This window comes from Amphimedon queenslandica, unplaced genomic scaffold, assembly GCF_000090795.2.
Source record: "Amphimedon queenslandica unplaced genomic scaffold, v1.1 AMPQUscaffold_13358, whole genome shotgun sequence".
NCBI lineage: Eukaryota > Metazoa > Porifera > Demospongiae > Haplosclerida > Niphatidae > Amphimedon > Amphimedon queenslandica.
In genome coordinates this window covers 108,820-134,270 of record NW_003546406.1, presented here as the reverse complement: position 1 = coordinate 134,270, position 25,451 = coordinate 108,820, and the positions used below count along the sequence as shown (strand labels likewise).

Sequence of the window (25,451 nt, the reverse complement as noted above, 5' to 3'; positions counted from 1 at the left end):
AAAAGATTCCCTGTACTATAGCACATGGTATTTTCCAAAAAATAGCTAAAAATTACCCCCAATTTTTATTACATTTTCCAATACATATTGATGTCCTTATGTTGTGTAGAAAGTTTAAGTTGATTCCGACTTAATTTTTTTCAAGTTATGACCATTTTAAAAAGTCAGCCATTTTTCAAAAGATTCCCTGTACTATAGCACATGGTATTTTCCGAAAAATGGCTAAAAAATCACCCCCAATTTTTGTTACATTTTTTGATACATATCGATGTCCTTATGTTGTGTAGAAAGTTTAAGTTGATTCCGACTTAATTTTTTCAAGTTATGACCATTTTTAAAAAATCAGCCATTTTTCAAAATGTCTGATTTTAGCCATTTTTAGAGTTATACGGAAAAAAATATACATGTACTATGTTGTGTACATAGTAATTTAGAAATTAATTTTAACAAATTTGACAGACTACATGTACCCTGTACTAGCTTTTTCATTAAAAATAGCAGTTATACACTGAATTAATCAAAATAATTTTTATTGAATTTTAAAGCTGCTCAAAGAGTTGGCCAATGTTTACAGGCATCTAAAATTAAATTTTTATTTCTGAGTAGAATTATTTTCATTGCTTTCTCATTTTCTCAGGAACTCAAGGTGAAAACAAGAGGAATCAGTTTCAAGACCGCCTGAACTGTGTCATAAAAGCTTGGAATCTTGTTAAAGAAAGACTAAAAGATGGTACAAAAATTGATGTATTGATTTTACCCTTGTATGCGTATGCCTATAGCTCGTGTTCATGTTGATCCTAATATTATACAATCATTGTCATGGGATGAAAAAACTCCTCTCTCTTATCTGATACCAACCTTAACTGGTGATGGAGCCTGTACTGTAGCACTAGTGGGCTTGCTAGTTGGAATACATAATGATTTTTTGGAAAAATGCCACTCACAATTAGAGACTAAACTGAAGAAAAAGTAAGTCATTGTCTTATTTTTAATATTTTATGACTATTTGCAGTAAAAGTAAAATGTGTAAAGTCCCAGCCAGTCAGATTCAGTTATGTCATCTATTGGACTATGAGCATCAGATTCTATCAATTGTTCTGTCCCACTGCCACTACTCACTGAAGCATGGAAAGGGTCATGATGTGAACTATGACTTCGCTGCACTTGAGAAACACATTGTTGATAGGTTTATTCATGGGAAGCCATACATACAGTTGGAATTTCCTCAAGTAGTATACAGAAAAGATGTTTATACTGCTGAGGCTTTTGCTAACATCAGGAAAAATGTACAACCTCAGGTACATGTGCATGCATGCTACATTTTACTTAATTTTAATGATTTTATTATAGAGACAATTGACTGTAAAACAACAAACAGACATTGTTCATGAGCTACACAGCATGAAGCATCTGAGAGAATGTCTTGATGTGGTAGAGATTGTGATTGGTTTTCTTTCTTCTGGTAAGAGCAATTCTAAGACAGAATTGAAGACGTACATTAAGAGAGTAGTAAGGATTGATGAAAAGAGATTCACCAGCAAGAAGGTATGAACTAAAACAAAAAATAAAACACACTGTGAACCCAAATGTCTTTACTAAAATAAAGTTTATACATTCTTCATATCCAAGCATAAAAAAATTCTAAATTAGCTTTTACAGTGATTTATGCATTTTTATGCATATTTGTGAGACCCGTTCTGCTCCTTAATGAACCAAAGCTATTAATAATTATTTTAATAAGGTTTTATCTTTATTTTATTCTAGGCAATGGAATACTGTACTCTTGGCCACATATTGTCACTATGGGAAACACTCTCTGTCCAAATGGCAAAATGTCTTACAATTCGAAATCAAGTAAATTTATTACTTCAGTAGTGCATATTAAAAATCCATTAAGATTGAAAAAAATTAATAGTCGTTTTGGGTAGCATTACTCTAAAGTTTATTTTTTGGCAATAAACAAAGTTCCCAAACTAAAGGCCTTTAGTTTAATGAACTGCAAGTGTGATATTTTATTAATTCATTATAGGAAGCTTTTGATTCCTTTGGTGAAGAATTGATGAAAAATCTTTCAAAAGAGCAAGTGGAAAATTTGAAGTCATATTTGAAAGGAATAGATGTTCCTCCTTTTCTTAATCTCTTATACGAGTTTATTGAAACGACCGTTCGTCATTATGAATCAAATTACATTGGCATAACTTGGTCGTAAGTTAGTTTATTTATTAATTTATAGCTCTTTGGTGTTATAGTTTGAGTGACACTTTATACCTTCATTTGGAAAATTCTGAATTGGAATATTTGCTTCCTGAGGATTTTCAGAAGAAATTTCCAAAGTCAATTACTGTAGATCAGACAGTGGAAGTATGGAAAACTATTGTTATGTTTCAGTATGATTATGAACAAAAAATAGCATAGTTATTGACTTTTTGTAGCAATTTTTCATTTAATTTATTTGTGTAGATCTAATTTTTTTGTTTAGCTGAAATAATGATAATTTCAAACATAATAATAATTTTTTAATTGCTTGCTAGTGCTCTCGTTCTTGCATAACTATACATATTAAGAAAATTAGTCCCAAGCAGTTAGCTCATAAATTTTGTTTTGTATTGTACTTTGTTAACATAGTTAGAAATAATACTATAAAGTATAGAGGAAATTGATTAATCCTTGTCAAGGCCACACCACACCTATTCAAACGATGATCGATCACGTGATATAATCTGTACGATAGGAGCTCATACTCAATGGAGTCTGGCGAAAGTAACCTGTCTGCCGCAAAAGCCTGGCTCAATCGATTCTTGTCTTTTTGTCGTAGTGCTCTAGATCAGTTAGACCTAGAGAAATATTGGGACATAAATGAATGTCGCGCCTGTCGTGAGAATGCAGTGAAAGGTGAATTTAATGAGTCCATGAGTGATGATGTAGTTTCTCAGTTTGCATCCATCAGATCCTGTTTTTGCTCTCATCATTGTTATCTGAAGTTCTTGAGAAGAAAAAGAAATGAAAGTGAGTTGAAATAATTCCTGGGCCAGCAGCATCTCGAATTAATGGCTTTAATTTTTCTTGTAGATCGGCATAAAAATAACTATGCAAAAATCCTAATTTTTACACTGTATATATACTTGGCAAAAATAGTAATAAACTTCAGAATAATTATTTTAAAGAAAATGGGATTAAACCCTATATGAGTTAATTCTGCCAACTTACAGGCAGTTTAACAACACAAGGTTGTGTATGAACATCCTGTAATGCGCTTTAATATGGTGGAGTTTCATTTTGGCAATGCGGGGTAGTTTACAAGCAAAATCGCCAATATTAAAACCACCAATCATTAAATACACATGCTCAGTATTGCATTATACACAAAAAACGCCAATTACAATTTTACATCAAAATTGCCAAAATAAAGTGCTATAAGGTAATCCTACTGTCAGTAAACAGTGTAAACAGTTGACGGTAACTTTCCATGGAGTATGAATGGGCTAATGCAGAAAGCAAGCTGTAATAGAGAATATGCTTTATATTGCACCAAATCCCTTTTAAGAGATGCTTAGCAGCAATCATGTAGCTTGAAAAACCTCAATGCCAGCAAAAAAGAATCAGTTTTGATTTTTCTTTATTCATCCTCCATTGAATCTTGCCGTCCAAAATGGCAACCAATTGTCACATGTAGGTGGATACCGTAAAAAGTTAAGTAATGATATTCATAGTCCACTGTCAATTTCACCTGAGGAGGTCTATAATATAGTTAGTATAATCCTTCTAATAATCATTTCATTGACAATTTACACTACCTACATTTGTACATGTCATACAGTAATCAATTGTGCTATGGCTCTTATTATTATTTTAAAAATCTACCAATGCTACCTTTTACTGATCTTACACAGATTAAATTTTGTAGTCCTGTTTCATTATCTACTTTGTATAGGTTGTTACAACACATGTTTGTTTCCTGATTGTAATAAAACTCGTTTTTGGGATGAAGAAAGCTATGAGCTAAAGGACTATTGTGGAAAAAGACATGCTATACAACACAAACAAATCTTTGAAGCAATTTGGGTGCCAAATTCAGTCCACTCTTTGTCATGTAAGTGCCATATAGATAGATACACTAAAAGTACAAAGATTAATATTCTAATTTCCTAACATAAATAATTATGCTGGGCCACACTTTTATGCTATTTTCTATATGCATGTCAGAAAATGCCTATAAATAATGTATAGATTCAGATTGCCACCATTTTAAATTTTTGCAACTGCTCTCTCCTATATTTTTATAGATAGTCGAAGGTCTGGACATCAAGCTATTTTATTCTATGATAGTCGTGATCCTTACTATGAGTTTACTAACTTCTCGTATTATCCTGTTGTCATAGATGGAGTCCTATATCCAACAACTGAGCATTATTTTCAATCTCAGAAGCTTATTGGAACACCATATTGTTTTCAAGTTGCTTCATTGTCCTCTCCACGTGAAGCATTTGAATATCCTCGTCAGCAAGGAGTGAGGGACTGGGTAAGGAAAGATTGGGCATCAGTCAAAGATGATGTCATGTATCGTGCACTCTTCCATAAGTTTACTCAGCATGATAACCTTCGGATTTTATTGCTGATGACAGATGACCGGAAACTTATAGAGCATTCGCCTTATGATAGTTACTGGGGAGATGGGCCAGATGGGAGGGGTCTTAATAAACTTGGAGAGCTATTAATGGATCTTCGATATTTTCTTCGAGCAGAGATAAAATGTTTTAAAACTGACACTGTGTCTGAGCATACCAGTGAAAATGACGTGGGGAGCAACACACATAATTCACCATCATCAGATGAAGACCGAATGGACACCCAAGATAACAGCGGACAGTTAAATGATAGTGCAATGCTAAGCATTACAATACAACCAGTAAATAATGAACATTTAAATTATAATTTTTTTTCTCTTCACAGGAATCCAGTGATGCTGCAGCTAGTGATGACAATGGAAGCAGTAGCCTTAATAGGTTGAATGAAAATAAAACTGAAGATCAAACTTCATGTCTTATCATTGATAATGAATTTATAGATGAGACCCAGGTCTAATTTTAAGAATTTTTTTAATTTTAAAGATTGAATAGGATGCTTTGTCATTGCTCTAATAATAAGTATCGCACATGTATTATATATAGACAGAATAATCATTTACATGGTTACATAACATAACCCATAAAGAATTTTACATAGCATAACCTAGCCAGTAATCATAGATTTTACTCTATTTTTTATTATCTATGCAACCATACAAGAAGCCACGCCCAGTCACTCGAGTGTAATTACGTTGCTTGTTTCCGAGCTTGATCATTTCAAGTTGATTCTCATGGCTGTAGCCTGTCAATGGGAATCGGACATAAGAGGGGTTCCTCGTGGAAGTTGTAGAGAATGCGATTGTCAGTTATTTCAATGTGGAGAGGGTCTAGTTTGTGCCAGATGTAAACATCCACCAGGGAAGCATGAGAAAATGTTGAATGAGTCACCCATCACACCATCTTACTCAGAGGTTGTTTCCTGTAAGTTTTGTATCTATTCTTACAAACTACCAAGGCACATCTTTGCTTTTCATTGCTATTTTAACCCTTATAATAATGTTCATAAATAGCCTGTCACTGAAGTGTATCTGACTGTGCCAAATTAAGACACTCACGTAGAGTGTCTAGTTGGTATGCCTGACGTATCGTCAGTGAGTATGCTGAGTCTTTATAGGGTGGAGTATGTTATAGTAATCATGTATAAATAGCTAGACAATACACGTTAGTAATTGATTTTTTTAAATGGTGGTAAGTTTCAAATGGTTATAACCCAGCTATTTCAAGTTATGTTTTACAGCCTTATAAATGGCTTAAATGAGCTATTAACCTTGACTAAGTGACTCTCATAGTTCTGTAATACCTTTCAGTTAATTGCAATGTATTGTAGCCAAAAGATTTTGAGAAAATAGGCTTAACATTCAAAATTGTTCAGACTTTTTTCTTTCATCTTTCGTCTATCAACAGAATAATTTTTAAGCTGTGGAAGTTCACTCAATTTACTATCCTTTTAATGATCTAACTAGCTCCTATAAGCACAAAGACATGGTGTATTTGAAATTGGTATTTTAATTTTGATTGTATTAACTCCTGATCTGAATGTATTCAGAATCAGAATTAACTGATTTTGCCCATCACTACAGTACTGAAGACACTACCTGGCTTTGTGGTTTGACGCCATTTTAATTTATGTGCCCCTATAATGAGCATCAACTTGTAAACAACACACTTAACTACACAGTCCTCGCCCACACTAATCGCCAACAAGGCCAATTATTGACTTACGAAAAACGTAATAGTGTGTATTTCAATTTAAAAATTTATAATTATTGCTATAAATAAAAAATCATGTTTTTCCTCTAATAGTGCATGCATGTATATAAATATATATTACGTTATATGTAACACAATGATTGTGGGTTGATATCCCAACACAGAGCTTTTGGCCCTTGGGTGATATCAATTCAAAGTATCTGAAGTGAAATGTGTATCAACCCATATCAGCATGATTATGATATATTTCATCATAACTTTGTGTATTTTGATTGTACAATTATCAATATCTTGTACATGATTTAATTGTTATCTCTGTAGCTGCCAGGCCCAGAGTCAATACTGGTAAAGATAGCTGGCCCATTTGTTCTAACTGTGACAAGCGTGTTTTTTGTGACAAAAATTTAGGATTTTTTATCTACTGCTCTCCTAATTGTCGTGATGAACATGCACTGCCAGAATATGATAAGAAACTAAAACAAGACGTAAACAAGATTCGTATGCCAATCATACCACATCCACAAAAAATTATTGTGACTATGGAAACAAAACCTAAAGCCCCCACTGGATTTCTTTTTATACCAGATCAAGATAAAAAAAAAGTTAGTTAAAAATTTTACACATAGGACTGGTATTAATTCATGTACATATAGGTTGCAATCATTGGAGCTGAAACTCCAAATGCAATTGATTTCTTTCGAAGGGAAGAAGTCAATATTCATGATATGGTTATTGAGGTTAACGGTACGAACATCAAAGAGGTTTATGAAATTGAAACCATAGTTTCACCAAAAACTTTTATTAAGCTGGTAGTTATTAGGGACCCTGCTTTCAATATAAAACTGGGCCATTTAATTGAAAAAAGTATGGTCAAAACTATAATGCTTGCTATTGGCATTGTTGATTTGTAGTACATGGTTCGTTTAAAAAGATTGTTTTTTTAGAAAAAACTTATGAATTTGGAATAGAAATAAAGGTAAATTATGTTGAATTCTATTTTTAAAATATTTTATCTAATTTGTAGGAAGGCAATAAACTGCAAGTAAAAAATGAGAGTTTGGCTTATCATTCCGGATTAAGAAACAACGATACAGTAAAGTGTATTGCTGAGGCTACTAATACTGAAATACAGGATGTACATCATAAATCCTTCAGTCAACTGTTAGAGAGGAATGACCATCTTTATAATTTAATTATAATTGTTAATTAATAAAGTTAAACTGACTCATTTGATATTTTATTTTTCATTTACGAGGATGTGTTATCATAACTTTGTATACAAACTATCACTGATATGTTATTACAAATCTAGGTAGGTCATGAACTGGCTCTTTCATTACAATAATATCTCCATGTTTGGTATGGTGCACTCCTTCTTTTCCCAAAAGCAGCTCATTGAGTAGCATCTTCTTGCCTCCTTTGCAATAACTCATGGACATGGATGGATTCTTTGCAAAATATTCCCCTGCTCCATAAGCTTGTCCTCTTCTTTTAGTTGGATCATATCCATTCTGGCAAATTTTTGGTATATTTGTTGCTGCAGTCCCATGAAATGCCAGGCATGTCTTTCTTTGGTCTTTTGGTAGTGACTTTGCCTTATCACGAAATTTTTTATAAAGATCACCATCTTTTTTTGCATGCTCATTTTCATCCAGTGAAACAACAGTTAATTTGGGAAATTGTTTCAAAAATTCGTTCACATCTGCAAGACTTGTCAGTACTATATAAAAAAAATTCTGATAAAAATTGTTCAAAAATCACTTACCTGTTCTATTTGGTTCATCTTTTTTTGCATGTTCTATGCAACAATAATCATGTAAACGCTTCCCTTCTTGACGTTTCTTTACATTACAACCCTCTAACTCACATTGATCATCAGGACTAGATGCAGTTACTATTATTTTATGAAGCATATGAAGGAGCAATTATTATAATCTTACAAAATATTCCCAAAGATTTAGCAAGATTAGCATGTGTTTTGCCACAGTATGGATGTGTAACTCCACTACTTTGTTCAACATATCTTTTCTTTGTGCAATTTGGGTATATACACCTGTTTTCAGAAGAAGAATCGTCACTGTCTGTAATTTTTCTCACTATATAAAAATAAACAACTTTTATTAGTAGTAATAACCATTACCATGTAATCCTCTAGCCATTCCAATACTAGCATGAGTTTTTCCACAATAATTTTCAAAAGGCCAAGTAAAATTATCACACTCAGGCAGAAGACAATGAGTGATGCCTTTGACAATATCTTGATTTATACCTATAGAATTTGAACTAAAATTTATATTGACAATATGCACATGCACCTTGAACTTGAAGAGACTTTCTTCTATGATGCTCCATAGCATGAGTATAACAACAGCACTCATGTACAACTCCTTCATCATCCACAAAACGCTCATTTTTACATTCCTTTATTGCACACTCTGTACAATTATGATAATTATAGTTATTGACAGTATACTGCATAGATTATTAATATACCATGATTAGACTTGTCAACCTGATAGTCTTCATTCTCGTCCATCATTAAGTTGTGATAACTACAAAATGAAAACTCTCTTCCTGTGTTAAGGTCGAACTCTACTAATTCATGACAATTTGATTTCCTGCAAACTGATGTTGTTGGTGTTTCTGGTGATTTTGAAATGATACTTTCTTCTTCTGAATATGTAAAAGTAGTTATGAGTAATTTATAGTGGCGTTAAAATGGAGGTGAGGTAATTTTCTGGAAAAGTGCTGAGAAAACTATTATTCATTTTTATCTGTTGCTAAAATTGCTCTTTGTATAACAAAGACAAAAATTAATATGAATTTCATAAAATTACCCCACTGCCAGAATGCCACATCTTACATTACTGCCCTACATTACTCTGTATGGGTATAAAATTTTGTGGGGTATTTAATTTTACAGATTTTTAGGGTAATTTCTTAAATAATACCTTGGAAATACTCATGTACATGTACAACACATGTACTTACCGTATAAGATGAAATGTTAATGGGGATTTTATATTGGCGGATTGACGGATTTATATAAAAATGCCAAAATAAAATCCACAAGCAATAATTCCATTAAAAGCAGCTAGCTAACATGGCTTTACTATGTTTCTTTAAGCCAGTCTCTAAACCAGGTGATAAAGAACACAATCTTCCAGAAAAGGTACAGTATTTCTCTGATAATAATGTTCTCCATGAACCACAACCGCTTAAGTAAAACCCCACCTAAGGGTGGGGATATAATTAAATTGTTAGAAACCGCCAATATTAAATCCGCCAATAAGCTAGCCATTACAAAACCGCCAATAAAAACTCCCGCCTAAAAATAATCATCTTATACGGTATTATTTATTTGCTCATGCACATGCATGTGATAACGCACGGTGAAATCTATATTGCCCCTGCCTGAGCTTAACTAACATAAAATTACATGCCCTCAAAATTTTGTACTTGACCTGTATGGTACATGTGTCTTTTATAATTATATGACATTTAAAGTTTCTTACTTTCTGAAGATACATTCATCAAATCTAGTTCACCGTCCTGAATAATATTTTCTAATGTTGCGAAGGAGTGATAGCTACAAAAATGAAAATTTTTGCCTGTGTTGATATCAAACTCGACTATATTTTGACAACACTGATGTCTACACACAGGAAACACTGAACTCCCTATAATCACAATAATTATAATCATTAATGATAGTTATGCACAGCACAGACACACACAGCCTACGTACTTTCAATGTTTTTTGTAGCTACCCCTAAATGCCCGACGCTGGAGTCATCCATGATGCTACCATTCTTATCTTCCGCGGCTTCACGATGGTTAACAGGCATAGATGATTTAGTATGATCAGGCATGACAGTGGTATTGCCGACCTTTTCATGATCTACCGGAGTACATCCACATTGTGCGCATCTAATCTTTCCCTCAGCTGATATGAACTCATCACACTTCTTACATTTTTTACAAGAACCTCTCTGATTACCAAAACAGTCCTTCATAGCATAGATCTATATCTACCTCTATCACAGTGATGTCGAATTGTCGATGATAAATTATTACGTTGTTGGCAATTTGGGCGTGTTTTCTTACAGTGGATTTTCCCACAATCCCGGCACTGACCCACTCGACTCAGCTCTCTCAAGATGGACGAGATGGCGGCGGCAGAAGACTGGGTAGAATACATAGTTGAAAGTAAACAATTAGAAGAAGATTCACCTCGGCCTATGCGTCATGGTGATGTTAGGGTTGCCTGGGATGATGAAAAGGACTCCGACGACGAGGTAACCGACATGACCGAGCCTCTTCATCAGCTTGAAAGTCCCCGTATTAAGCGCCCGGATATCCCAGATGAAATGTTAAATGTACATTGCGAGTCTGGTAGTCCCATCGTCCTTCACACTTTAAAACCAACGTTTGATGATTTGAAGTTATTACCCGATTCTTCTGGATCACGGCTGACACAACCAGAGCCCGTGATCAAGTCACCGCATCAAAAGAATGATCTTCAGGTAGACAGTCGTGGCATATTGAGAGGCTCCTGTAGTCTTTGCAAGAACTGTACGAACTTCAAAAGAGGTTCGGATCATTCTAAAGTACTCTGTGTCATTTGTGGACACCCTCCGGCTAAGCATCAAAACCTTGGAACAGGAAAGAGACCTCCTAGCCCTACTAGGTTCCCTGATCCGTCAGTGACTCCTGATCCACCTCCATCATTGAATGTTAACAGAAGCTCATATGTACCCTCCCTTTCCATTCCACGTTATCATGATGTTACGTCTTCACTTTTTGATATTACAGATGAAAGGTGTGTTGCTAACTTTGGCGAAGGTGCCACATTTAAATCCATGTGTGCAGTTAACGGATGCCCTAATGTAACTACATTTGATGAGAACAGTGGACACAGTTCCCAGTTCTGTGACGAACATCAAAGTAGGCCATTATATGTAGGCCAGACAGTAGCTAATCAACAAAGTGAACTTATATCAGGTATCAAAATAGCTTTTATTTGTTATCAAAAATAACTATTTTATGTCTTTAGTAGTTGATGATAAATGTATGAATCCAAATTGTTTTAAACAAAAGTGGATCGATGAATATGGACAAATGTATGATTTTTGTGGAAAAACTTGTCGTGACAAGTATAAGAAGCAGTCGTCAGGTATATGATCATAACGTAAAATAGATATTTTATCAATTACTTTTCATAGATATAGACCCTCAGCTTAAGTGTTCAAATCCAAGCTGTTTTAGACCAAAATGGAAGGAAAAAGATGGAAGAATGCATGATTTTTGTGGAAGGTCATGTCGGGATGCATTTAACAAGCAACCACCAAAACCTACTGGAAGTTAGTTATTATTATACACTCAGCAAAAAATTGACCAATTGTATATATCTTTTTCAGCTCCTTGTTTATTGCCAGATTGTAGTCAACCATGTTATGTTGATCCTAAAACAGGAACAAGTGAAACATTTTGTGGGCAGTCCCACAATGACCAAGCATACAAGCAAAGTAAACTAAAATATGTGTATGCACAGTCATTTAAATGTCATTTTTAATAGTATTAGTGGAGTTATGTGCCACTAGAGATGAATATAAGAAAGTAGCAACTCGTTTCAATAAAGAATGGGTAAAGAAGCCACCACCTCCTACAATTGAAGCTATTTTTCAAATATTCAATAAGAAAAATGAAAATGCGTTTGATAAATATAGGCAAGATATTTCGTCATCTCAAGAGCCACATTTTCATGGAACTTCTCTGTTGTGTGATGTAAAAGCTAACAAGACTCCGTGTGTTAATCCCAAATGTGGCATTTGTGGTATTAGCAGAAGAGGGTTTGACCCAGCTCTCAAAGGCTATAATATTCCTCGCTTTAAACGTTTTGGAGAGGGGTTTTATCTTGCTCCTAATTCATCCAAATGTCACGATTACACACAGGGTTTTGTTGATTATCGTGCAATGCTGCTCTGTGATGTTGCACCTGGAAACAAACATGTTGTCAAAAATGACCAGACAAAATTGATGGGGCCTCCAACTGGTCATAATTCAGTATATGGTGCTAGTGGAGGTGCACTGAATTATGATGAAATTGTCCTGTACAAGTCTGAAGCCATCAATCCAAAATACATTATATTTTATAAACGGGACAGCATTCACAAAATTGCTAAATAAAATTGTATTATTAAATTATTATTCAAGTTTCTGTTAGAAGAGTTTAATTATTTTTTGTCCCCTGTTTGTGAGCTCTCAAAACAATTCTGGCACCAAACGTAACCTTCATTAGCTGAACGAAGGCCACATTTAGCACAAAGTTTTCCACCAGTCAGAGGTGTGGCTTCAGCTGGTCTGTACTTGTATGGTGGTGTTGACTTAGGAGTTGACAATGGCATCTGAAATCCTGAAGCTACTGCATGAAGTGAGGGTCCTGACCCTAGATAATGCTTTAATAATTGATACACGAGTAATTTTTAGTTACCGCTGTGAGTTTCCTGGTACTTGGTAGCACAAGTTCGTCCACAGAAGTCATGCTTTTTACCACCTTTCTCTGTGTAACGTTGACGTGTACAACCTGGGTTCTTACATTTGTCACTTTGTGAGCGGTCACTTTGTGAGCGGTCACTTGGAGTGGTAGAAACTGTCGCACTAGCTGCAGGGGCCTTTTTCCTAACTGTTACATAAATAGATCAGTTTGTATGATTATAGTTAGTACATACGTTTTTCCGCTCCGGCATGATCCATAGCTTTACAACCACAGTATTGACAATCAGTGTAGCTTTTTTTCTCCCCGGATATGTATTCAGAACATTCGTCACTTGAACATTTTTTACAGGCACCCAACTTTATAATTCTAACGTGTTCTATCGGCGTGTGATTACAATAGTCACAGCGGGCACCTTCCTTCGGTGCTATGTACTCCTCACATTCGTCACAGAAGTTACACTTCCCTCTCATGATCCCTTGAATGTCTTTCATGTCGGGTAGCTATTGATCTATGATCTGAAGAGAGATCGATAATTACGATTTGGGCTCCTCCTATTTCAGGGAAATTTGTACTTCCCCTCTTTAGTGATAATAATTATTGTTAATTAATAAAATTAATTCATAGGAATTATACATCAATGATTTCTAAAACAAATAACACTTGTAAATTGATGACAAAAAAGGATAAAAATACTTTTACTTCATTTTGCTATCTTATGAACACCATTTTTACTGTATACAATAACAAATTCAGGTAATATTGCTCTTGACTCGTAAATAGCTACCTCCTCATAATTTAATGTTCCTCCACTATTTCCATACACAGAATCGCATTTTTCAGGCGCTTTCATCAGACGAGTATGATCTTTTGTTGTCTCAAATTTAGTTCCACATGCAACAAGACATAACAATTGAGCACGCATACCAATATCTTCCTTTCCTTGAGTATAATCATGACACTTTGATGAGTTAGGTGCCAAATAAAATGCTTCTCCATATCTTTTAAAACGGGGTATGTTCTTTCCAATAAGAGACTTATCGAAACCTCTTGCCACAATGCCACAAATTCCACAGTTCGAATCATCGCAAGTTTCATTTTGCTCCAGGAGATCACACTGCAGAGTTGTCCCATGGAAAAAGTAATCCGTTGTTGCATCAGAGTCTTTTTCCTTTAAATCCTTTGCATATTTCTGAAATGATTCCCAAATTTTGCTATTTGATACTGCAAATATAGCCTCTGGCTCTGGAACAGGTAAATATTTAACCCATTTCGACTTAAAAATTTCATGAGCACGTTGGTACTCTGCTTTCTTGGCATCAAGACGACTCAATAATGGCTGCTTTTTTATTTCTAAACAACAATTTAAATATAAACAATAGTAAATAACATGCACTGACTGGAATGCAATAAAATTAAATAAAAAATAACATGTAAAAAAAGAAAATCCAAAATATCAGTAAACATTAGCATCCAAAAAGCCTTTCTACGTGCATGCAGGTATACAAATTTGCACTTTGGTACTGATACTATAGTGGTGTCCCTACAAAGTATCCATTCAATAGTCCAAAAAATTTAAATTTTTGTATCAAAAATATGGGGGAGGACTTTTAGTTTGACTGCATTACAACGAGGCAAAATTCAATTTACATGTACATATACATGTACAATGTATAAACAGCACTGTAAATTTTTTTTAATAAACAATTTTTGACTCTGAAAGGATGCAAACCATAACAGATGCAAATTTAAAAAAAATTAGACTCAGCAGGAACAGATACATGCCTTCCTGGGCCAGGCCAAAATCAAATTTCAACAATTCAGCAATTATATTATTGGGGCTATAGACCTCTAGAGCTGTGAATGGCAAATCATATCACAAAGCCTGAAATAACAGTCACTACAACAGAGTAAATGGCATTTGAAGCAACTTTAAAAATTCACAAAAATCAAAATTTGATCGGAATCAGTTCAAACTTTTCATACAGCATAAAAACATGTATAAGCAATTATGCATCAGGAAAAATTATAAAAATAAAAAATTCTCTACTTTTAATTTTTGACAATAAATGTTCAAAGTCCCTGCACTACATGTATACAAAAACTTTGGCCTGATTTTTGACCAACTTTAAAAATTCGTAAAAAATTCAAATTTGCTTGGAATCAGCTTAAAATTTCTACACAGCATAAAGACATGTATATGTATCAACAAAAATTATAAAAAAGAAAAATTCTTTACTTTTAATTTTTCGCCAAGTACAGGGACTTTGGCCCAAGTTTTGAGCAATTTTAAAAATTTGTAAAAAAATTCAAATTTGATTAGAATCAGCTCAAAGTTGATTCACAATGTAAAAAACATGTATTTTTATCAAAAAAATTAAATTATTACTAGATACTTCTCTCTTTGTAATTCTGCGTAAATATCTTGTATTTAGGCCCAACTTTTGAGCAACTTGATAATCCACTGAAAAGAAGCTGCATGAGGAGTATGCCAAAATCATGTTGGAAACCCTGTCTGACCATTTCCATAAAAGTGGCAGATCAAATTAAACAACGTTTAGACACAATGTCTGAACATTATTGAAATATAATTTCAGGCTCTGATATCATCATCATTTTTGAGACATGGTATCCATCTACATTGAATGTTTGGTCACCATTTTAGACGGCAAGATTCATTACATAAAATAAAATGCCTTGTTTGACAGGTCTTAAACCCTAGCTTTTAAACTACAAAGTCAGTTGGGAGAAAGAATGGGTACTGCTCAGCATCTCATAAAACAAATTTGGTGCCATGTTCAGCAGATTCTTTACCACAAAGTTGTTGTCCATGGAACTTTATTTCTTTCTCGGTCACACCTCATTCACAGCTCTGGTATTTATATTAAGGCTATAGCCCACCAATATTCATGCTCATGCCCATCTCTTTCCCTTCCCATAGGCTTATCATACATGCTAAGTACAATTCACTACTTTTTCTTTACCTTTTATAGCTCGACGTTCAGACCTTGTCTTTGAATAGCAATCGGAGCATAACTTATAGGGAATGTTCCTCTCTTTTTCACCACATTCATAGCAGTAAGGATATTCTAATTCACACGATCGACAGAAAACAGAGCAGTCGTCGCGGCCATTCTTTTTACACATCAAGCACATTTGAGCCTGAGAAGTCGACGGAGAAGTCGCCATTATTGTAAAGAAAAAATGACGTCATCATCTAAGCCGCACCCTACCCAACCCAACCCAAAATAAAAATGGCTACTAGAAGTAAACACAGTTCAAAACACAGTGGTAGTTATCTGCAGCAACGTTTGAAATCTGGTTATACTCCCTCTTGTGGCATCCCTAAATTTAAAGAACGTAAGTCTAGATGCTGAACATTAAATGTTCAAAGTTGGCAGCCTGCTGTGGTGGTTGTAGTGTAGTCTGGCCGCCGCCCGGGCCAAGCGGTTGTGTTAGAACAGTTGTTCTTGATATTGATGTATAGGAGATCTTTTGTAATTAGTACAATATTATGTACATATGCTCTTAGCTTTAGGCAAATATTTTGTAGTGCTTTTGACTCAGCCTTTCTTATTAACTTGTGAGAACTATTCTCTTTACCCGGCAATCAGTTATAAGGTTGCTGGCCTTTTTCTAATATAGAACTGTTGCATGATGGGTAGGGTGGAACTAGCTTCAACAGTATGCTTCATGAATCGATAAGTACAAGCTAGAATTTCGGAGCATCTTTAAAAGTTTGTGAAAAAATCCAATTTGATTGGAATCAGCTCCAAGTTTTTATATAACATAAGAACATGTACATGTAAAAATGTTTTTAAATGAATAATTGTAATTCAACCATTTTTGATGAAATTTGGCCAAAGACTCTGTACTATAGTATAATGACTTTGGCCCAATTTTTGAGTAACTTGTAAAATTCAATTTTGGTCGGAATCAGTTCAAACTTGCTATATAGTATATGTATCAGAAAATAATTATAAAAATGGAAAATTCACTCCTAGCCATGTTAACAAAATTTGGCCAAAAGATCCATTATAGTATGGAGACTTTGGCTTGATGATTGAGCAACTTTAATTAGCTCAAAATTTTTATGCAGCACAAGAACATGTGTATCAGGAAAAAAATATGAAAATTAAAATTTTCTCCTAGCAGTACTATAATAAATAATAGCATTGTGCCAAAATCCTGTTAGGAAAACCCTGGTTATATGTAATTACCAATTATTAATTTCTGGTAATTGCCAGTAAACTTTTCAATAAATAAGAGCTATGTACATGTAATTGTTCATGTTGTTCACATGTGCACACAGCTAGCTACATGTAATTTTGTAGTGTTGTTTTAAATTAAAAAGTGAATTCACTTTATTAACTAAAGAATATTTCACAAATGTATGTTATACTTGTCACTTGTACTCGTGCTATTACATTTATGTACTAAATTGTGTTCTATTACATCCACAGTTTCTCCGGCCACTTCCAAATCACCAAATTATTCTGAGAGAAAACCATTGAAAGGAGTTCATAGTCTTCTTAGTCCTGCAAACTGCATCAGATTTTATCATAGCTATGAGCCATACTATGAGTTCACCAACTTTTTCCTTCAGCCAGTGAAAATAGATGGAGTCATTTGGCCAACAACAGAACATTATTTTCAAGCTCAAAAATTTATAGGCACGCCTTACTGTGAGGTGATTAGGAAACTGCCTACCCCACGGGAAGCTTTTCAGTACTCACGTATGCCAGAGGTATCACGATGGCAGAGGAGAGACTGGGCCAGTGTTAAGGAAGATGTGATGTTCAAAGCCTTGGCTAACAAATTTATGCAAAATGAAAGACTCAAGATAAAGTTGCTGGAAACAAAAGATTGCAAATTAATTGAACACACTTACAGGGACTCTTATTGGGGTGATGGTGGAGATGGAAGTGGATTAAACAGACTTGGTGAACTTTTAATGGAACTGAGATCTATACTGCAATACAAAGAAGAGGCAGAATCAAGAAGAAGGCTGCCTTCATCTTCGCGATTAAGACGATCATCTTCCTTTTCAGGAAATATTGATCGTCTACATCTCAGTAGGGACACCTCTGCCACTAACCGACTTTCATGCACTGATGATATGCATTTACAGAGTTCTCGTCTGCCCTTCCATTCACAACCCACTCCTGCTGTCCAAATAAGTAGGATTACAGGATCAAGTGTTAATTATAATATTTTTACAGGAACCCCTATATAGAATGCTTTATGTTAAAGTTTGTTAATATTTAAAAAATTATTATGCATGATGTAAATAAATGGGTGTTGCCGACAGCATTTATATATCATGTTGTATCATGGGTATTGTAATGGTTTTATGTAATGGCCCAAAGTGTAATACAAGTAATGCCAATTTACATGTAATATAGGCAAAGTTCAGGAATAGCTGTTATGTAGTTATGTCGTTGAGCACAATAAATGACTGTCTTTCCAGTGTCACCATTCAAAGTGACATAACAATTGTGTTAAAAGATTTGCTACAGTTGTTGTGTAACGATTCCACAAATGATTGTCATATATTATACTGATGACATTCCTACATCATGTGAAGGATTAAAGGGAAAGGATCTTAACAGTTCCTTTGGTGTATATCTACTGAAAACAATGAATAATGGAACAAAGCACACATACTGTAATATGGGAAAACTGTGTATCTGGAGGAGGATGGATAAGGATAGGCTATCATTTGAATTTGACTGATCCTATAACACAGAGCTCTCCTTCTGGGTTTAGGTTATATCATTCAAGAGTTTTTAGAGCTTGTGGTAGGCCTGAATCATTTATTGGTAGCTGCATTTCTGTTCAGTTTCCTTCTAATGGTATTATAATAGTTACTCCCAAGTGTGTGGTAGAATAATTAGGATACCAAGTAGGAACTATACAGATGCAGTAATTGGCATAGGACATTACAGAGGAAATGGTGGGCTCAATTCTTATCATGTTGATGGTATCAGCATCACTCGTGGCTCTCCTCGTATACATGTTTGGACTGCAATAGCTGGATGGTCAGGTAAATCTATGACTGATTCATTGTACTGTTTTCCCTGTAATACGGGTTGTACAAGCTGTACTGAAATTTATTGAAAATAACTTCTTTTGTGAATCGGGTAATTAGTATGATCAGTATCCCAGTGGTCTTTTTGAAGCTGATCCTCTTTGTGATGGCAAAGGCTGTGCATAGTTCTATTAAAAGGGATTGCTGTTCTGTTCCTGGTATTCCATGGTTTTACCGAAACTATGGTAACACTACCTACTGATTACATTGAATTGAGGGTGTGGGGAGATGAGCCAACCTAGAGTTATAATGAACATGTTCCTGTTCAGTATTATGAAATTTATGTGCAATAGTATAGTAATGCCATGCACTTCTATTTTAAGACAATGCACAGTCTCTAGCTCTGTACTGTGCATGTGAATGAGTGGGCGTTGACAATAATTATTCTAATGGAGTCTCTTCCTGTAGTGGATCTTTCCTCTCCTGATAAGAAAGAGACTGCTTCTCGTATTGTTCATGTAATGGAGACTGTTGGATTTCTATGCTTGGACAATGTACCTGGTTACAATATCGAGGCAGAGGAAGAACTAATGGAGGCAAACAAATGGTTCTTTTCTCTACCTCTCGAGAAGAAACTAAGCGTGGCAAGATACCTTCACAATAATAAGAACAGGAACTTTTATCGTGGCTATTTTGGTCTAGATAAAGATTATAGCTCGTACAAGGAAGGTTATGAGTTTGGGCAGGATAGCAGTACTTGTCCCGGCTATGAAAGGGAGTCAGATGAAGGGTTTCCATTGACTGAGAATAATGTGTGGCCTCAACCTGATCCTAATGAGAATGAAGACGAAAGAAAGTTTTATACGAAGTTCAAGGAGACAGTAGGAAAACATTACATGTACATATTTGAGATAATTCTACCTGTAGGTGTAGCTGTTCTAATTAATATTAGGCTTTTTCATTATTATAATTTTAAGTGCCTGACTTTAAATAAAATAAGAGCCAATACTGACTACACATTTTTGAGTTAATGCCAAACATTTTTATGATTTGTATTTAATTATTAAAAAGTACAAGACACTTTTGATGACAGATAATTATTTTTGAGCTCGTAGAATTAGCCAGATGAATGCCAAAACCCTTACGATTATAAGATAATCTTTACAATTATTATTTTTTATCATTTAGGAGAATGATGTCAGCATCAGTCGAATTCCTACAGCTCTTAGCTATCGGGCTAGGATTGCCTGAGACATACTTCCACCACCTCTTTGTTCCAGACACACTCTCAACTCTACGTCTTCAACATTATCCTCCTAGAGAGTTTGCTCCTCCTGACAAAGCAATAGAGGATGGGCAGGTAGTAGTGTGTGAGACACATGTGGACAGCGGGTTTGTGACGTTATTGATAACGTTTGGTTTCACTGGTGAGTTTCTTTCCTTCATCTCTATTTGTACATGCATATGCTTCAGGGGTTGTTTTCTATTAGCATTTCATTTGTTCCCACTTTGCTGATTTTCACGTACACATCATTCAGCTTGTAGTTGTACTGCTGTCTATTATTATTCATTTACCTGAGCCTGAAATGACATAGTTAGACATCGGACATTTTTTGACCATTTTGCTCAATTGTTCGACTGATTTCTGTGCTGATCTAACATTTTGTCTGAGCAATATAATTTTGAAATAAATATTATTAAAAGCAATTTTACGCCAATAACATGTCCTACTGCAGGATTTCCCACAAGCATGCTAAGTAAGATTGCTTCATGAGCTACAATTACATGTATGTAATATTTGGCATTTGGAGCAACTTTTAAAATTCATTAAAAAATCCAAATTTGATCAGGATCAGTTCTAACTTTCTACACAGCATAAGAACATTTATATGTATCAGGGAAAATTATAAAAGTGGAGAATCTTCTACTTTTCATTTTTGACAAAAATTGGCCAAAGTCCTGTACTATATAGTACAGGGGCTTTGGCCTGATTTTGAGCAACTTTAAAAATTCATAATAAATCCAAATTTGATCAAAATTAGCCTCGATTGAACGCCTGGGTGTTTATTTCTTAACAGGAAAAAAATTAGGTAAAAAAAAACAAAAAAGCCTCTAGAGGATTTGAACCCACAACCTTTTCGCGTTCTAAACCGTTTTCCAACAGTTAGGCTATCTGGCACAATCTAAAACTTGTGGAACATATACTGGCTCAAATATGCATATCTATAGTTAGAAAATATTTGTCATGGGTGTTTATTTCAGCAGGGTGTTTATTTGAGCAAATACGATACTTCATTTTGGCGAATTGGCGTTTTGATAGCAATTCACCAAATAAAAATTCACCATTCAGCAATAATGCACATGCTCAATGGCAATTCACCAAATTAAAATCAGCCAATCACTAAAAATTTAGCATTTTGCCAAATTTTGCTCCCTCCGAAATTTCCCACTATATGGTATACATTAAGTGGGATTGAATTATAATTGTGTGGTTAAATTAAGGAATGTGTATTGCATAAGTTCTGTACCCTAGTCCCTATTCATCTTTAGGGATTCAAATGTGTAATGAAGGAGATACATGTATTTGACATTTGATTTGTAATAATTATGACGTTCACTATCATACCTCAACTTTGATTTATGTGTGACATATGCACTATCATTAACTGCCCCATTAATCCAAGAAATTATAGAAATTTATAAGAGTTCGGTCCTCAAATATATACGTGTACATATAATATATAATTTTTCAAATTTTGACCTTTCTTATACTAATGTAAACTTGTGGTTATACTGATGCTCTTTTTATTCTTTTACATGTAGGTCTTCAAGTGTTGCTACAGAATAACAGTTGGCTTGATGTTAAACCACGTCCTGGATCACTAGTTGTTAATTTAGGTAAGACACTCTCAGAATCAACAGGTGGTAGAATAAAAGCTACCAAGCATCGTGTGATTGATCCTGGAGGGGAATGATACAGTTTACCATTCTTCCTTGAGCCTGGCTACTTTGCTAAGGTACCTTTGTCTTTATCACCGAAAGGAAATACATTTAGAGAGGAAAGTGAGTACATGCAGTATGGACCCTGGCTCATCCAGAGCATGAAGAAGTTTGCTGAAAGTGGGGATGTTTTACAAATGGTGGAACAGTCTGGATACTACAAAAGACAATAAATGTTTTGACTTTGTTATTTATAATAGCTTATTATTTTTTACTTTTGATAACACCAGTAAAAATAATTACTTAGACTTTTGTACTAAAAATAATGGCAGTGTACAAAAAAAAACAAATTTATCAACTATTTGTATTCAGCGAACCCAAAGGGCAGTATTTATTGAATTGAATAATTTTTCCTTTCTTTTTTAACTCCGTCAGCCCACCATTGCTTTTTACCATCAGCTAGTATCAGATAAACTGCTGCACCAAAAATGTAAATTTCAGCTGATATTAGGAATACTTCTCTCCATTCCTCTTGATATATATGCTTCACATCAGAACCACTTGGTGGCTACAAAATAAAATAATTATGTTATTATGATATGAATACACATTAAAACATACATTTTATCACTAGTGGTGAATGCAAAAAAGAATAAAGTATAACTGTAGTTGTTTTAAGTGTCAACAAAAAGGTACGTAAACACTTTGAAACAATAAAAGCTAACCTTCTGTGCAATATATTTGGCAACCACTGGGGATACAATACCTGGTAGAGTTCCAAAAGTATTAGTAATACCCATCAACACACCAGCAAATCTTGGAGCCAAGTCAATATGATTAATCATAAATCCTGCTTGAATGAGAGCACTCACTCCAACCGTTAAGGAAAGATACAAGACAGAATCAAATTTACTTTTAGAAAAATATCCACAAACTAGTAGCCCAGCAGCACCAAGAACTAATGCTATAATAGTAAATATTGTGATTTGTAGCATAAATAGTATAAAGTGTAGTATAGTGCTACAACATGGTTGGCAATCTTATTGTTACCAGGTTGTGAGTTTGTCAACTTTTAATTTTGAAAACCATACTGGTCATGCAGGTATTAACAAAGATTCAAAGGCAGTCAAAATTAAACTTATTTGGATACCTGAGATTGTCATTGCTTTTCTAACATTTTTTGTTGATATGCACTTTCTTAACAGGTCTGCTACTCGTCCACCAACTATTGTAACTATTGCATATCCNATGTAAGGTATTGCAGAGAATATGCCATTTTCAATAAGATTCTAAAAATAAATGATTACTAATAAAGCTTGCCATCCTTTTAAGATTGCTTTTACATTTCCTAATGATAGTCCAAGAGTATCATGTAAGTATGATGGTATACATGTTAACATAATGTATCCTCCCCAGCCATAACTGATAAAGCATACTATGATAGCCCAGACTGCTCGTGAAGTGAATATCTGAAACCAAGGAATGGGAACCTAATGTATGTAATAGAAATAAGTGAGTATAAGAGGTACTGGTGGTACCATTTTATCAGCATCAGGAATACCAGACTCTATATAGTCTCTCTCAGCCTTTGAAATGCGAGGATGATTAGCAGGAGAATCAAAAATTAGTATCAACCAAAATATGTACCAAATAATTCCCAAAATACCTAAAACACAATACATGAATGCATGTACTGTATACATGTAGCTGGTAATTTAAATCATTGGAAGGGTAAAATTTTGGTCAATTGCCAAATTTGTTTATTTTAATTTGATGAATTTGTGCCCAAGCAAGAGCATAAAAGGTTTAAAAAGGTGGGTTTTAAATTTATTTTGGGAAACTCAAAATTCACCAAAATCTTGCTCTCCAAAGTTACTAGCTATTATAAATTGTACTAGATTAATCTGGTTGTATTGAATGCCTTACCAAATGTATAGAATACAGAAGGCCAGCCTCCATCAAACCCATACACACAGAGAACAGCTGAGAGTGGGAATGACACCACATTACCAACAATGGGGCCTAAATGAATACATGTAATCAGTGAAACCAATACAGTATAGCTAGAAAGAGTGGTTGAATAAAATAAAATTGTTAAGAGAGCTCCATTTACCAAAACTTAATTAATTTAATCTGAAATTTTATGTTCTATGGTTTGTACTGTATACCATGAAATTTATGCAACAAATTTTTTTCGCAAATCCTGCATTTCTAAGATTTCACAAAATAAAATTTTTGCGAACAGCTTGCAAACTGCACCATGCAGCAATGGAGCTGCACAATTTTAGCTTTTGCGACGAAGCAAAAATCACAAAATTTGCAAAAAATTTTTGTAGCATAAATTTCATGGTATACGGTATATGCATGGTCATGCACACACTTGCATGGTCAAAATTAATTTAATTAGAAAAAGTCTCTTCAAAAATGTTTGTAACTTCCATAGTTATTCTGTTTATGTTCAAATAAAAGCCTAGCTTAAATAAAAATAAAAATTCTGCTACTAATATTCTTCAAGTTTTTGAGTCCCCAAGGTTGTGAGTTCAAAATCCTGGTTTCAGTTGGCATTTTAAATTTTATGCACCTTTTTTGTCTAGCAAAAAATAAACATCCAGGCTTTTATTTGAACATATATGGTACAGTAATTGAGGAAAATCATTGCCGGCTGATCCAATACCTGCATATGTTATGGTAGCCAGTGTACTTCTTTCAGCAGGAGGAGCCCATTTACCCCACATTGCATGCATTGTTGGGAATGTTACACCCTATAAAAGTAAACAGAATAATTTAAAAGGCAGTTAAACATTTCTACCTCAAATAATCCTTCTAATACTCTTAATCCAATGAGTACACCCAAGTTTAATTTAGCAGCTAAGGGAGTTAATAGGGTGAGAGCCGCTGTTATAACAATGCCAAGTCCGAGTACAGTCTTTCCTCCATATCTAGCAGCAAGCAAGCCTCCCGGAATCTGAGTGATAACGTAACCATAAAAAAATGCAGAGAGAATCCATCCTATATAAAAATGTGGTATTATTTGTAATTCAGTCTGACCATTACAATAGTAGTCTAGTCTGACCACATATCAGTGGTTTATACCTTGCTCTGTTGAAGTCCAGTTAAATTGCTACACAATTATAAAAGTAGATTGCATGGTCAATACTTTTGAGATTTTATCTGCTTACATTATTAGCACTTCCATTAGCTGAATTATTGACCATTATTACAATAGCCATGGAGAGATTGACTCTCAGTGCATATATTATGACGAATCCTAGGAAGCTCATAATGGCCAGGGTGTAACGAGCTGGTATCCAGGGACAGTAATCTCTGCGCCATGCTTTCTTAAATCCTACAGACCATCGGGCTGCCTGGGGCTCTCCACTGTCAGGAGAATTACATCTATTATGCAACAGAGCTTCTCTTTCATCCATAGAGAAGGTCGAAGCCATATCTGGGTTGAGCCAGGCGGAGCCTCACTCAGGCTAGTTAGTAATTGCATAAGCTTTGATGTGGTTTCTTGTTGTCACGCGCATGCGCATTTTGTGCAAGCACGTGCTTTCACATGGCCATTGGCAGTGCAGCTTAGAGGTGTCCAGAATTTTTTGACCTATAATTCTATTCAGAAATTCTCAAAAATTTGCCTATTATTCTT

The 25,451-nt window shown here is 34.6% G+C and overlaps 10 protein-coding genes across 12 annotated transcripts in view; 6 read left to right on the top strand and 4 right to left on the bottom strand.

Moving 5' to 3' along the window:
• LOC100637168 (E3 ubiquitin-protein ligase RNF213-like) overlaps positions 1 to 2,467 on the top strand; it is a 29,927-nt gene extending 27,460 nt beyond the window's left edge. The window contains exons 70-76 of the mRNA XM_019997676.1: positions 638 to 730; positions 780 to 969; positions 1,013 to 1,298; positions 1,351 to 1,545; positions 1,765 to 1,854; positions 2,030 to 2,205; positions 2,250 to 2,467. Coding sequence (XP_019853235.1) covers positions 638 to 730; positions 780 to 969; positions 1,013 to 1,298; positions 1,351 to 1,545; positions 1,765 to 1,854; positions 2,030 to 2,205; positions 2,250 to 2,415 — 1,196 coding nt within the window. The 3' untranslated portion in view covers positions 2,416 to 2,467. The remainder of the gene's footprint in view (positions 1 to 637; positions 731 to 779; positions 970 to 1,012; positions 1,299 to 1,350; positions 1,546 to 1,764; positions 1,855 to 2,029; positions 2,206 to 2,249) is intronic.
• Positions 2,468 to 2,714: 247 nt separating this feature from the next.
• LOC109582755 (uncharacterized) lies at positions 2,715 to 5,107 on the top strand. Its single transcript, XM_019997670.1, has 4 exons — positions 2,715 to 3,006; positions 3,932 to 4,090; positions 4,284 to 4,906; positions 4,951 to 5,107. The coding sequence occupies exons 1-4, from the start codon at positions 2,745 to 2,747 to the stop codon at positions 5,080 to 5,082; spliced, it is 1,176 nt and encodes a 391-aa protein (XP_019853229.1). The 5' UTR covers positions 2,715 to 2,744; the 3' UTR covers positions 5,083 to 5,107.
• Positions 5,108 to 5,280: 173 nt separating this feature from the next.
• Positions 5,281 to 7,621, top strand: LOC109582767 (uncharacterized). Its single transcript, XM_019997687.1, has 5 exons — positions 5,281 to 5,546; positions 6,657 to 6,937; positions 6,989 to 7,199; positions 7,247 to 7,311; positions 7,360 to 7,621. Exons 1-5 carry the CDS (start codon positions 5,357 to 5,359, stop codon positions 7,543 to 7,545), a joined length of 933 nt encoding a protein of 310 aa, XP_019853246.1. The 5' UTR covers positions 5,281 to 5,356; the 3' UTR covers positions 7,546 to 7,621.
• LOC109582765 (uncharacterized) lies at positions 7,593 to 10,416 on the bottom strand. Its single transcript, XM_019997685.1, has 8 exons — positions 10,084 to 10,416; positions 9,851 to 10,015; positions 8,829 to 9,008; positions 8,651 to 8,770; positions 8,476 to 8,604; positions 8,276 to 8,431; positions 8,101 to 8,229; positions 7,593 to 8,055 (listed from the first exon to the last, which is right to left on the bottom strand). The coding sequence occupies exons 1-8, from the start codon at positions 10,349 to 10,351 to the stop codon at positions 7,622 to 7,624; spliced, it is 1,581 nt and encodes a 526-aa protein (XP_019853244.1). The 5' UTR covers positions 10,352 to 10,416; the 3' UTR covers positions 7,593 to 7,621.
• Positions 10,417 to 10,445: 29 nt separating this feature from the next.
• On the top strand, positions 10,446 to 12,608 carry LOC109582764 (uncharacterized). 3 transcript variants are annotated; one of them, XM_019997682.1, is made up of 5 exons: positions 10,446 to 11,339; positions 11,395 to 11,511; positions 11,555 to 11,698; positions 11,756 to 11,863; positions 11,914 to 12,608. In XM_019997682.1, exons 1-5 carry the CDS (start codon positions 10,496 to 10,498, stop codon positions 12,522 to 12,524), a joined length of 1,824 nt encoding a protein of 607 aa, XP_019853241.1. In that variant the 5' UTR covers positions 10,446 to 10,495; the 3' UTR covers positions 12,525 to 12,608. The 3 variants fall into 3 exon arrangements, with proteins under 3 accessions (XP_019853241.1, XP_019853242.1, XP_019853240.1); XM_019997683.1 differs by having other exon boundaries at positions 11,392 to 11,511; positions 11,561 to 11,698; XM_019997681.1 differs by having other exon boundaries at positions 11,392 to 11,511.
• Positions 12,538 to 13,397, bottom strand: LOC109582766 (uncharacterized). The gene is made up of 3 exons (XM_019997686.1): positions 13,067 to 13,397; positions 12,829 to 13,020; positions 12,538 to 12,783 (listed from the first exon to the last, which is right to left on the bottom strand). Exons 1-3 carry the CDS (start codon positions 13,323 to 13,325, stop codon positions 12,572 to 12,574), a joined length of 663 nt encoding a protein of 220 aa, XP_019853245.1. The 5' UTR covers positions 13,326 to 13,397; the 3' UTR covers positions 12,538 to 12,571.
• A 57-nt stretch (positions 13,398 to 13,454) lies between these two features.
• LOC105313063 (uncharacterized) lies at positions 13,455 to 16,051 on the bottom strand. The gene is made up of 2 exons (XM_011406188.2): positions 15,816 to 16,051; positions 13,455 to 14,184 (listed from the first exon to the last, which is right to left on the bottom strand). The coding sequence occupies exons 1-2, from the start codon at positions 16,018 to 16,020 to the stop codon at positions 13,535 to 13,537; spliced, it is 855 nt and encodes a 284-aa protein (XP_011404490.1). The 5' UTR covers positions 16,021 to 16,051; the 3' UTR covers positions 13,455 to 13,534.
• An 11-nt stretch (positions 16,052 to 16,062) lies between these two features.
• On the top strand, positions 16,063 to 18,161 carry LOC105313062 (riboflavin biosynthesis protein PYRR, chloroplastic-like). Its single transcript, XM_011406187.2, has 2 exons — positions 16,063 to 16,191; positions 17,295 to 18,161. The coding sequence occupies exons 1-2, from the start codon at positions 16,086 to 16,088 to the stop codon at positions 18,065 to 18,067; spliced, it is 879 nt and encodes a 292-aa protein (XP_011404489.1). The 5' UTR covers positions 16,063 to 16,085; the 3' UTR covers positions 18,068 to 18,161.
• Positions 18,162 to 19,294: 1,133 nt separating this feature from the next.
• On the top strand, positions 19,295 to 22,174 carry LOC105313061 (2-oxoglutarate-Fe(II) type oxidoreductase-like). Its single transcript, XM_019997675.1, has 3 exons — positions 19,295 to 19,760; positions 20,051 to 20,289; positions 21,686 to 22,174. Exons 1-3 carry the CDS (start codon positions 19,312 to 19,314, stop codon positions 21,835 to 21,837), a joined length of 840 nt encoding a protein of 279 aa, XP_019853234.1. The 5' UTR covers positions 19,295 to 19,311; the 3' UTR covers positions 21,838 to 22,174.
• Positions 22,093 to 25,277, bottom strand: LOC100637041 (sialin-like). Its single transcript, XM_011406185.2, has 10 exons — positions 24,982 to 25,277; positions 24,896 to 24,923; positions 24,612 to 24,811; positions 24,477 to 24,564; positions 23,729 to 23,824; positions 23,341 to 23,468; positions 23,146 to 23,292; positions 22,953 to 23,091; positions 22,528 to 22,766; positions 22,093 to 22,370 (listed from the first exon to the last, which is right to left on the bottom strand). Exons 1-10 carry the CDS (start codon positions 25,246 to 25,248, stop codon positions 22,194 to 22,196), a joined length of 1,509 nt encoding a protein of 502 aa, XP_011404487.2. The 5' UTR covers positions 25,249 to 25,277; the 3' UTR covers positions 22,093 to 22,193.
• Between the last annotated feature and the right edge of the window lie 174 nt (positions 25,278 to 25,451).

Coding starts and splice junctions, on each gene's coding strand:
- LOC109582755 (XM_019997670.1), top strand. CDS start 2,745: ATGGAGTCTGGCGAAAGTAACCTGTCTGCCGCAAAAGCCTGGCTCAAT. Junction 4,091..4,283: donor TTCAGTCCACTCTTTGTCAT/GTAAGTGCCATA, acceptor ATATTTTTATAG/ATAGTCGAAGGTCTGGACAT. Junction 4,907..4,950: donor TAAGCATTACAATACAACCA/GTAAATAATGAA, acceptor TTCTCTTCACAG/GAATCCAGTGATGCTGCAGC.
- LOC109582767 (XM_019997687.1), top strand. CDS start 5,357: ATGGCTGTAGCCTGTCAATGGGAATCGGACATAAGAGGGGTTCCTCGT. Junction 6,938..6,988: donor CAGATCAAGATAAAAAAAAA/GTTAGTTAAAAA, acceptor ATGTACATATAG/GTTGCAATCATTGGAGCTGA. Junction 7,200..7,246: donor GGGCCATTTAATTGAAAAAA/GTATGGTCAAAA, acceptor GTTGATTTGTAG/TACATGGTTCGTTTAAAAAG.
- LOC109582765 (XM_019997685.1), bottom strand. CDS start 10,351: ATGAAGGACTGTTTTGGTAATCAGAGAGGTTCTTGTAAAAAATGTAAG. Junction 9,009..9,850: donor GATGAATGTATCTTCAGAAA/GTAAGAAACTTT, acceptor TTACATATTCAG/AAGAAGAAAGTATCATTTCA. Junction 8,432..8,475: donor AATGGCTAGAGGATTACATG/GTAATGGTTATT, acceptor ATTTTTATATAG/TGAGAAAAATTACAGACAGT.
- LOC109582764 (XM_019997681.1), top strand. CDS start 10,496: ATGGACGAGATGGCGGCGGCAGAAGACTGGGTAGAATACATAGTTGAA. Junction 11,699..11,755: donor ACCACCAAAACCTACTGGAA/GTTAGTTATTAT, acceptor TATCTTTTTCAG/CTCCTTGTTTATTGCCAGAT. Junction 11,864..11,913: donor TGACCAAGCATACAAGCAAA/GTAAACTAAAAT, acceptor CATTTTTAATAG/TATTAGTGGAGTTATGTGCC.
- LOC109582766 (XM_019997686.1), bottom strand. CDS start 13,325: ATGAAAGACATTCAAGGGATCATGAGAGGGAAGTGTAACTTCTGTGAC. Junction 13,021..13,066: donor TCATGCCGGAGCGGAAAAAC/GTATGTACTAAC, acceptor TTTATGTAACAG/TTAGGAAAAAGGCCCCTGCA. Junction 12,784..12,828: donor GTACCAGGAAACTCACAGCG/GTAACTAAAAAT, acceptor AGCATTATCTAG/GGTCAGGACCCTCACTTCAT.
- LOC105313063 (XM_011406188.2), bottom strand. CDS start 16,020: ATGGCGACTTCTCCGTCGACTTCTCAGGCTCAAATGTGCTTGATGTGT. Junction 14,185..15,815: donor TGAACGTCGAGCTATAAAAG/GTAAAGAAAAAG, acceptor ATTGTTGTTTAG/AAATAAAAAAGCAGCCATTA.
- LOC105313062 (XM_011406187.2), top strand. CDS start 16,086: ATGGCTACTAGAAGTAAACACAGTTCAAAACACAGTGGTAGTTATCTG. Junction 16,192..17,294: donor CATCCCTAAATTTAAAGAAC/GTAAGTCTAGAT, acceptor TTACATCCACAG/TTTCTCCGGCCACTTCCAAA.
- LOC105313061 (XM_019997675.1), top strand. CDS start 19,312: ATGGAGTCTCTTCCTGTAGTGGATCTTTCCTCTCCTGATAAGAAAGAG. Junction 19,761..20,050: donor ACAGTAGGAAAACATTACAT/GTACATATTTGA, acceptor TTTATCATTTAG/GAGAATGATGTCAGCATCAG. Junction 20,290..21,685: donor GATAACGTTTGGTTTCACTG/GTGAGTTTCTTT, acceptor TTTTACATGTAG/GTCTTCAAGTGTTGCTACAG.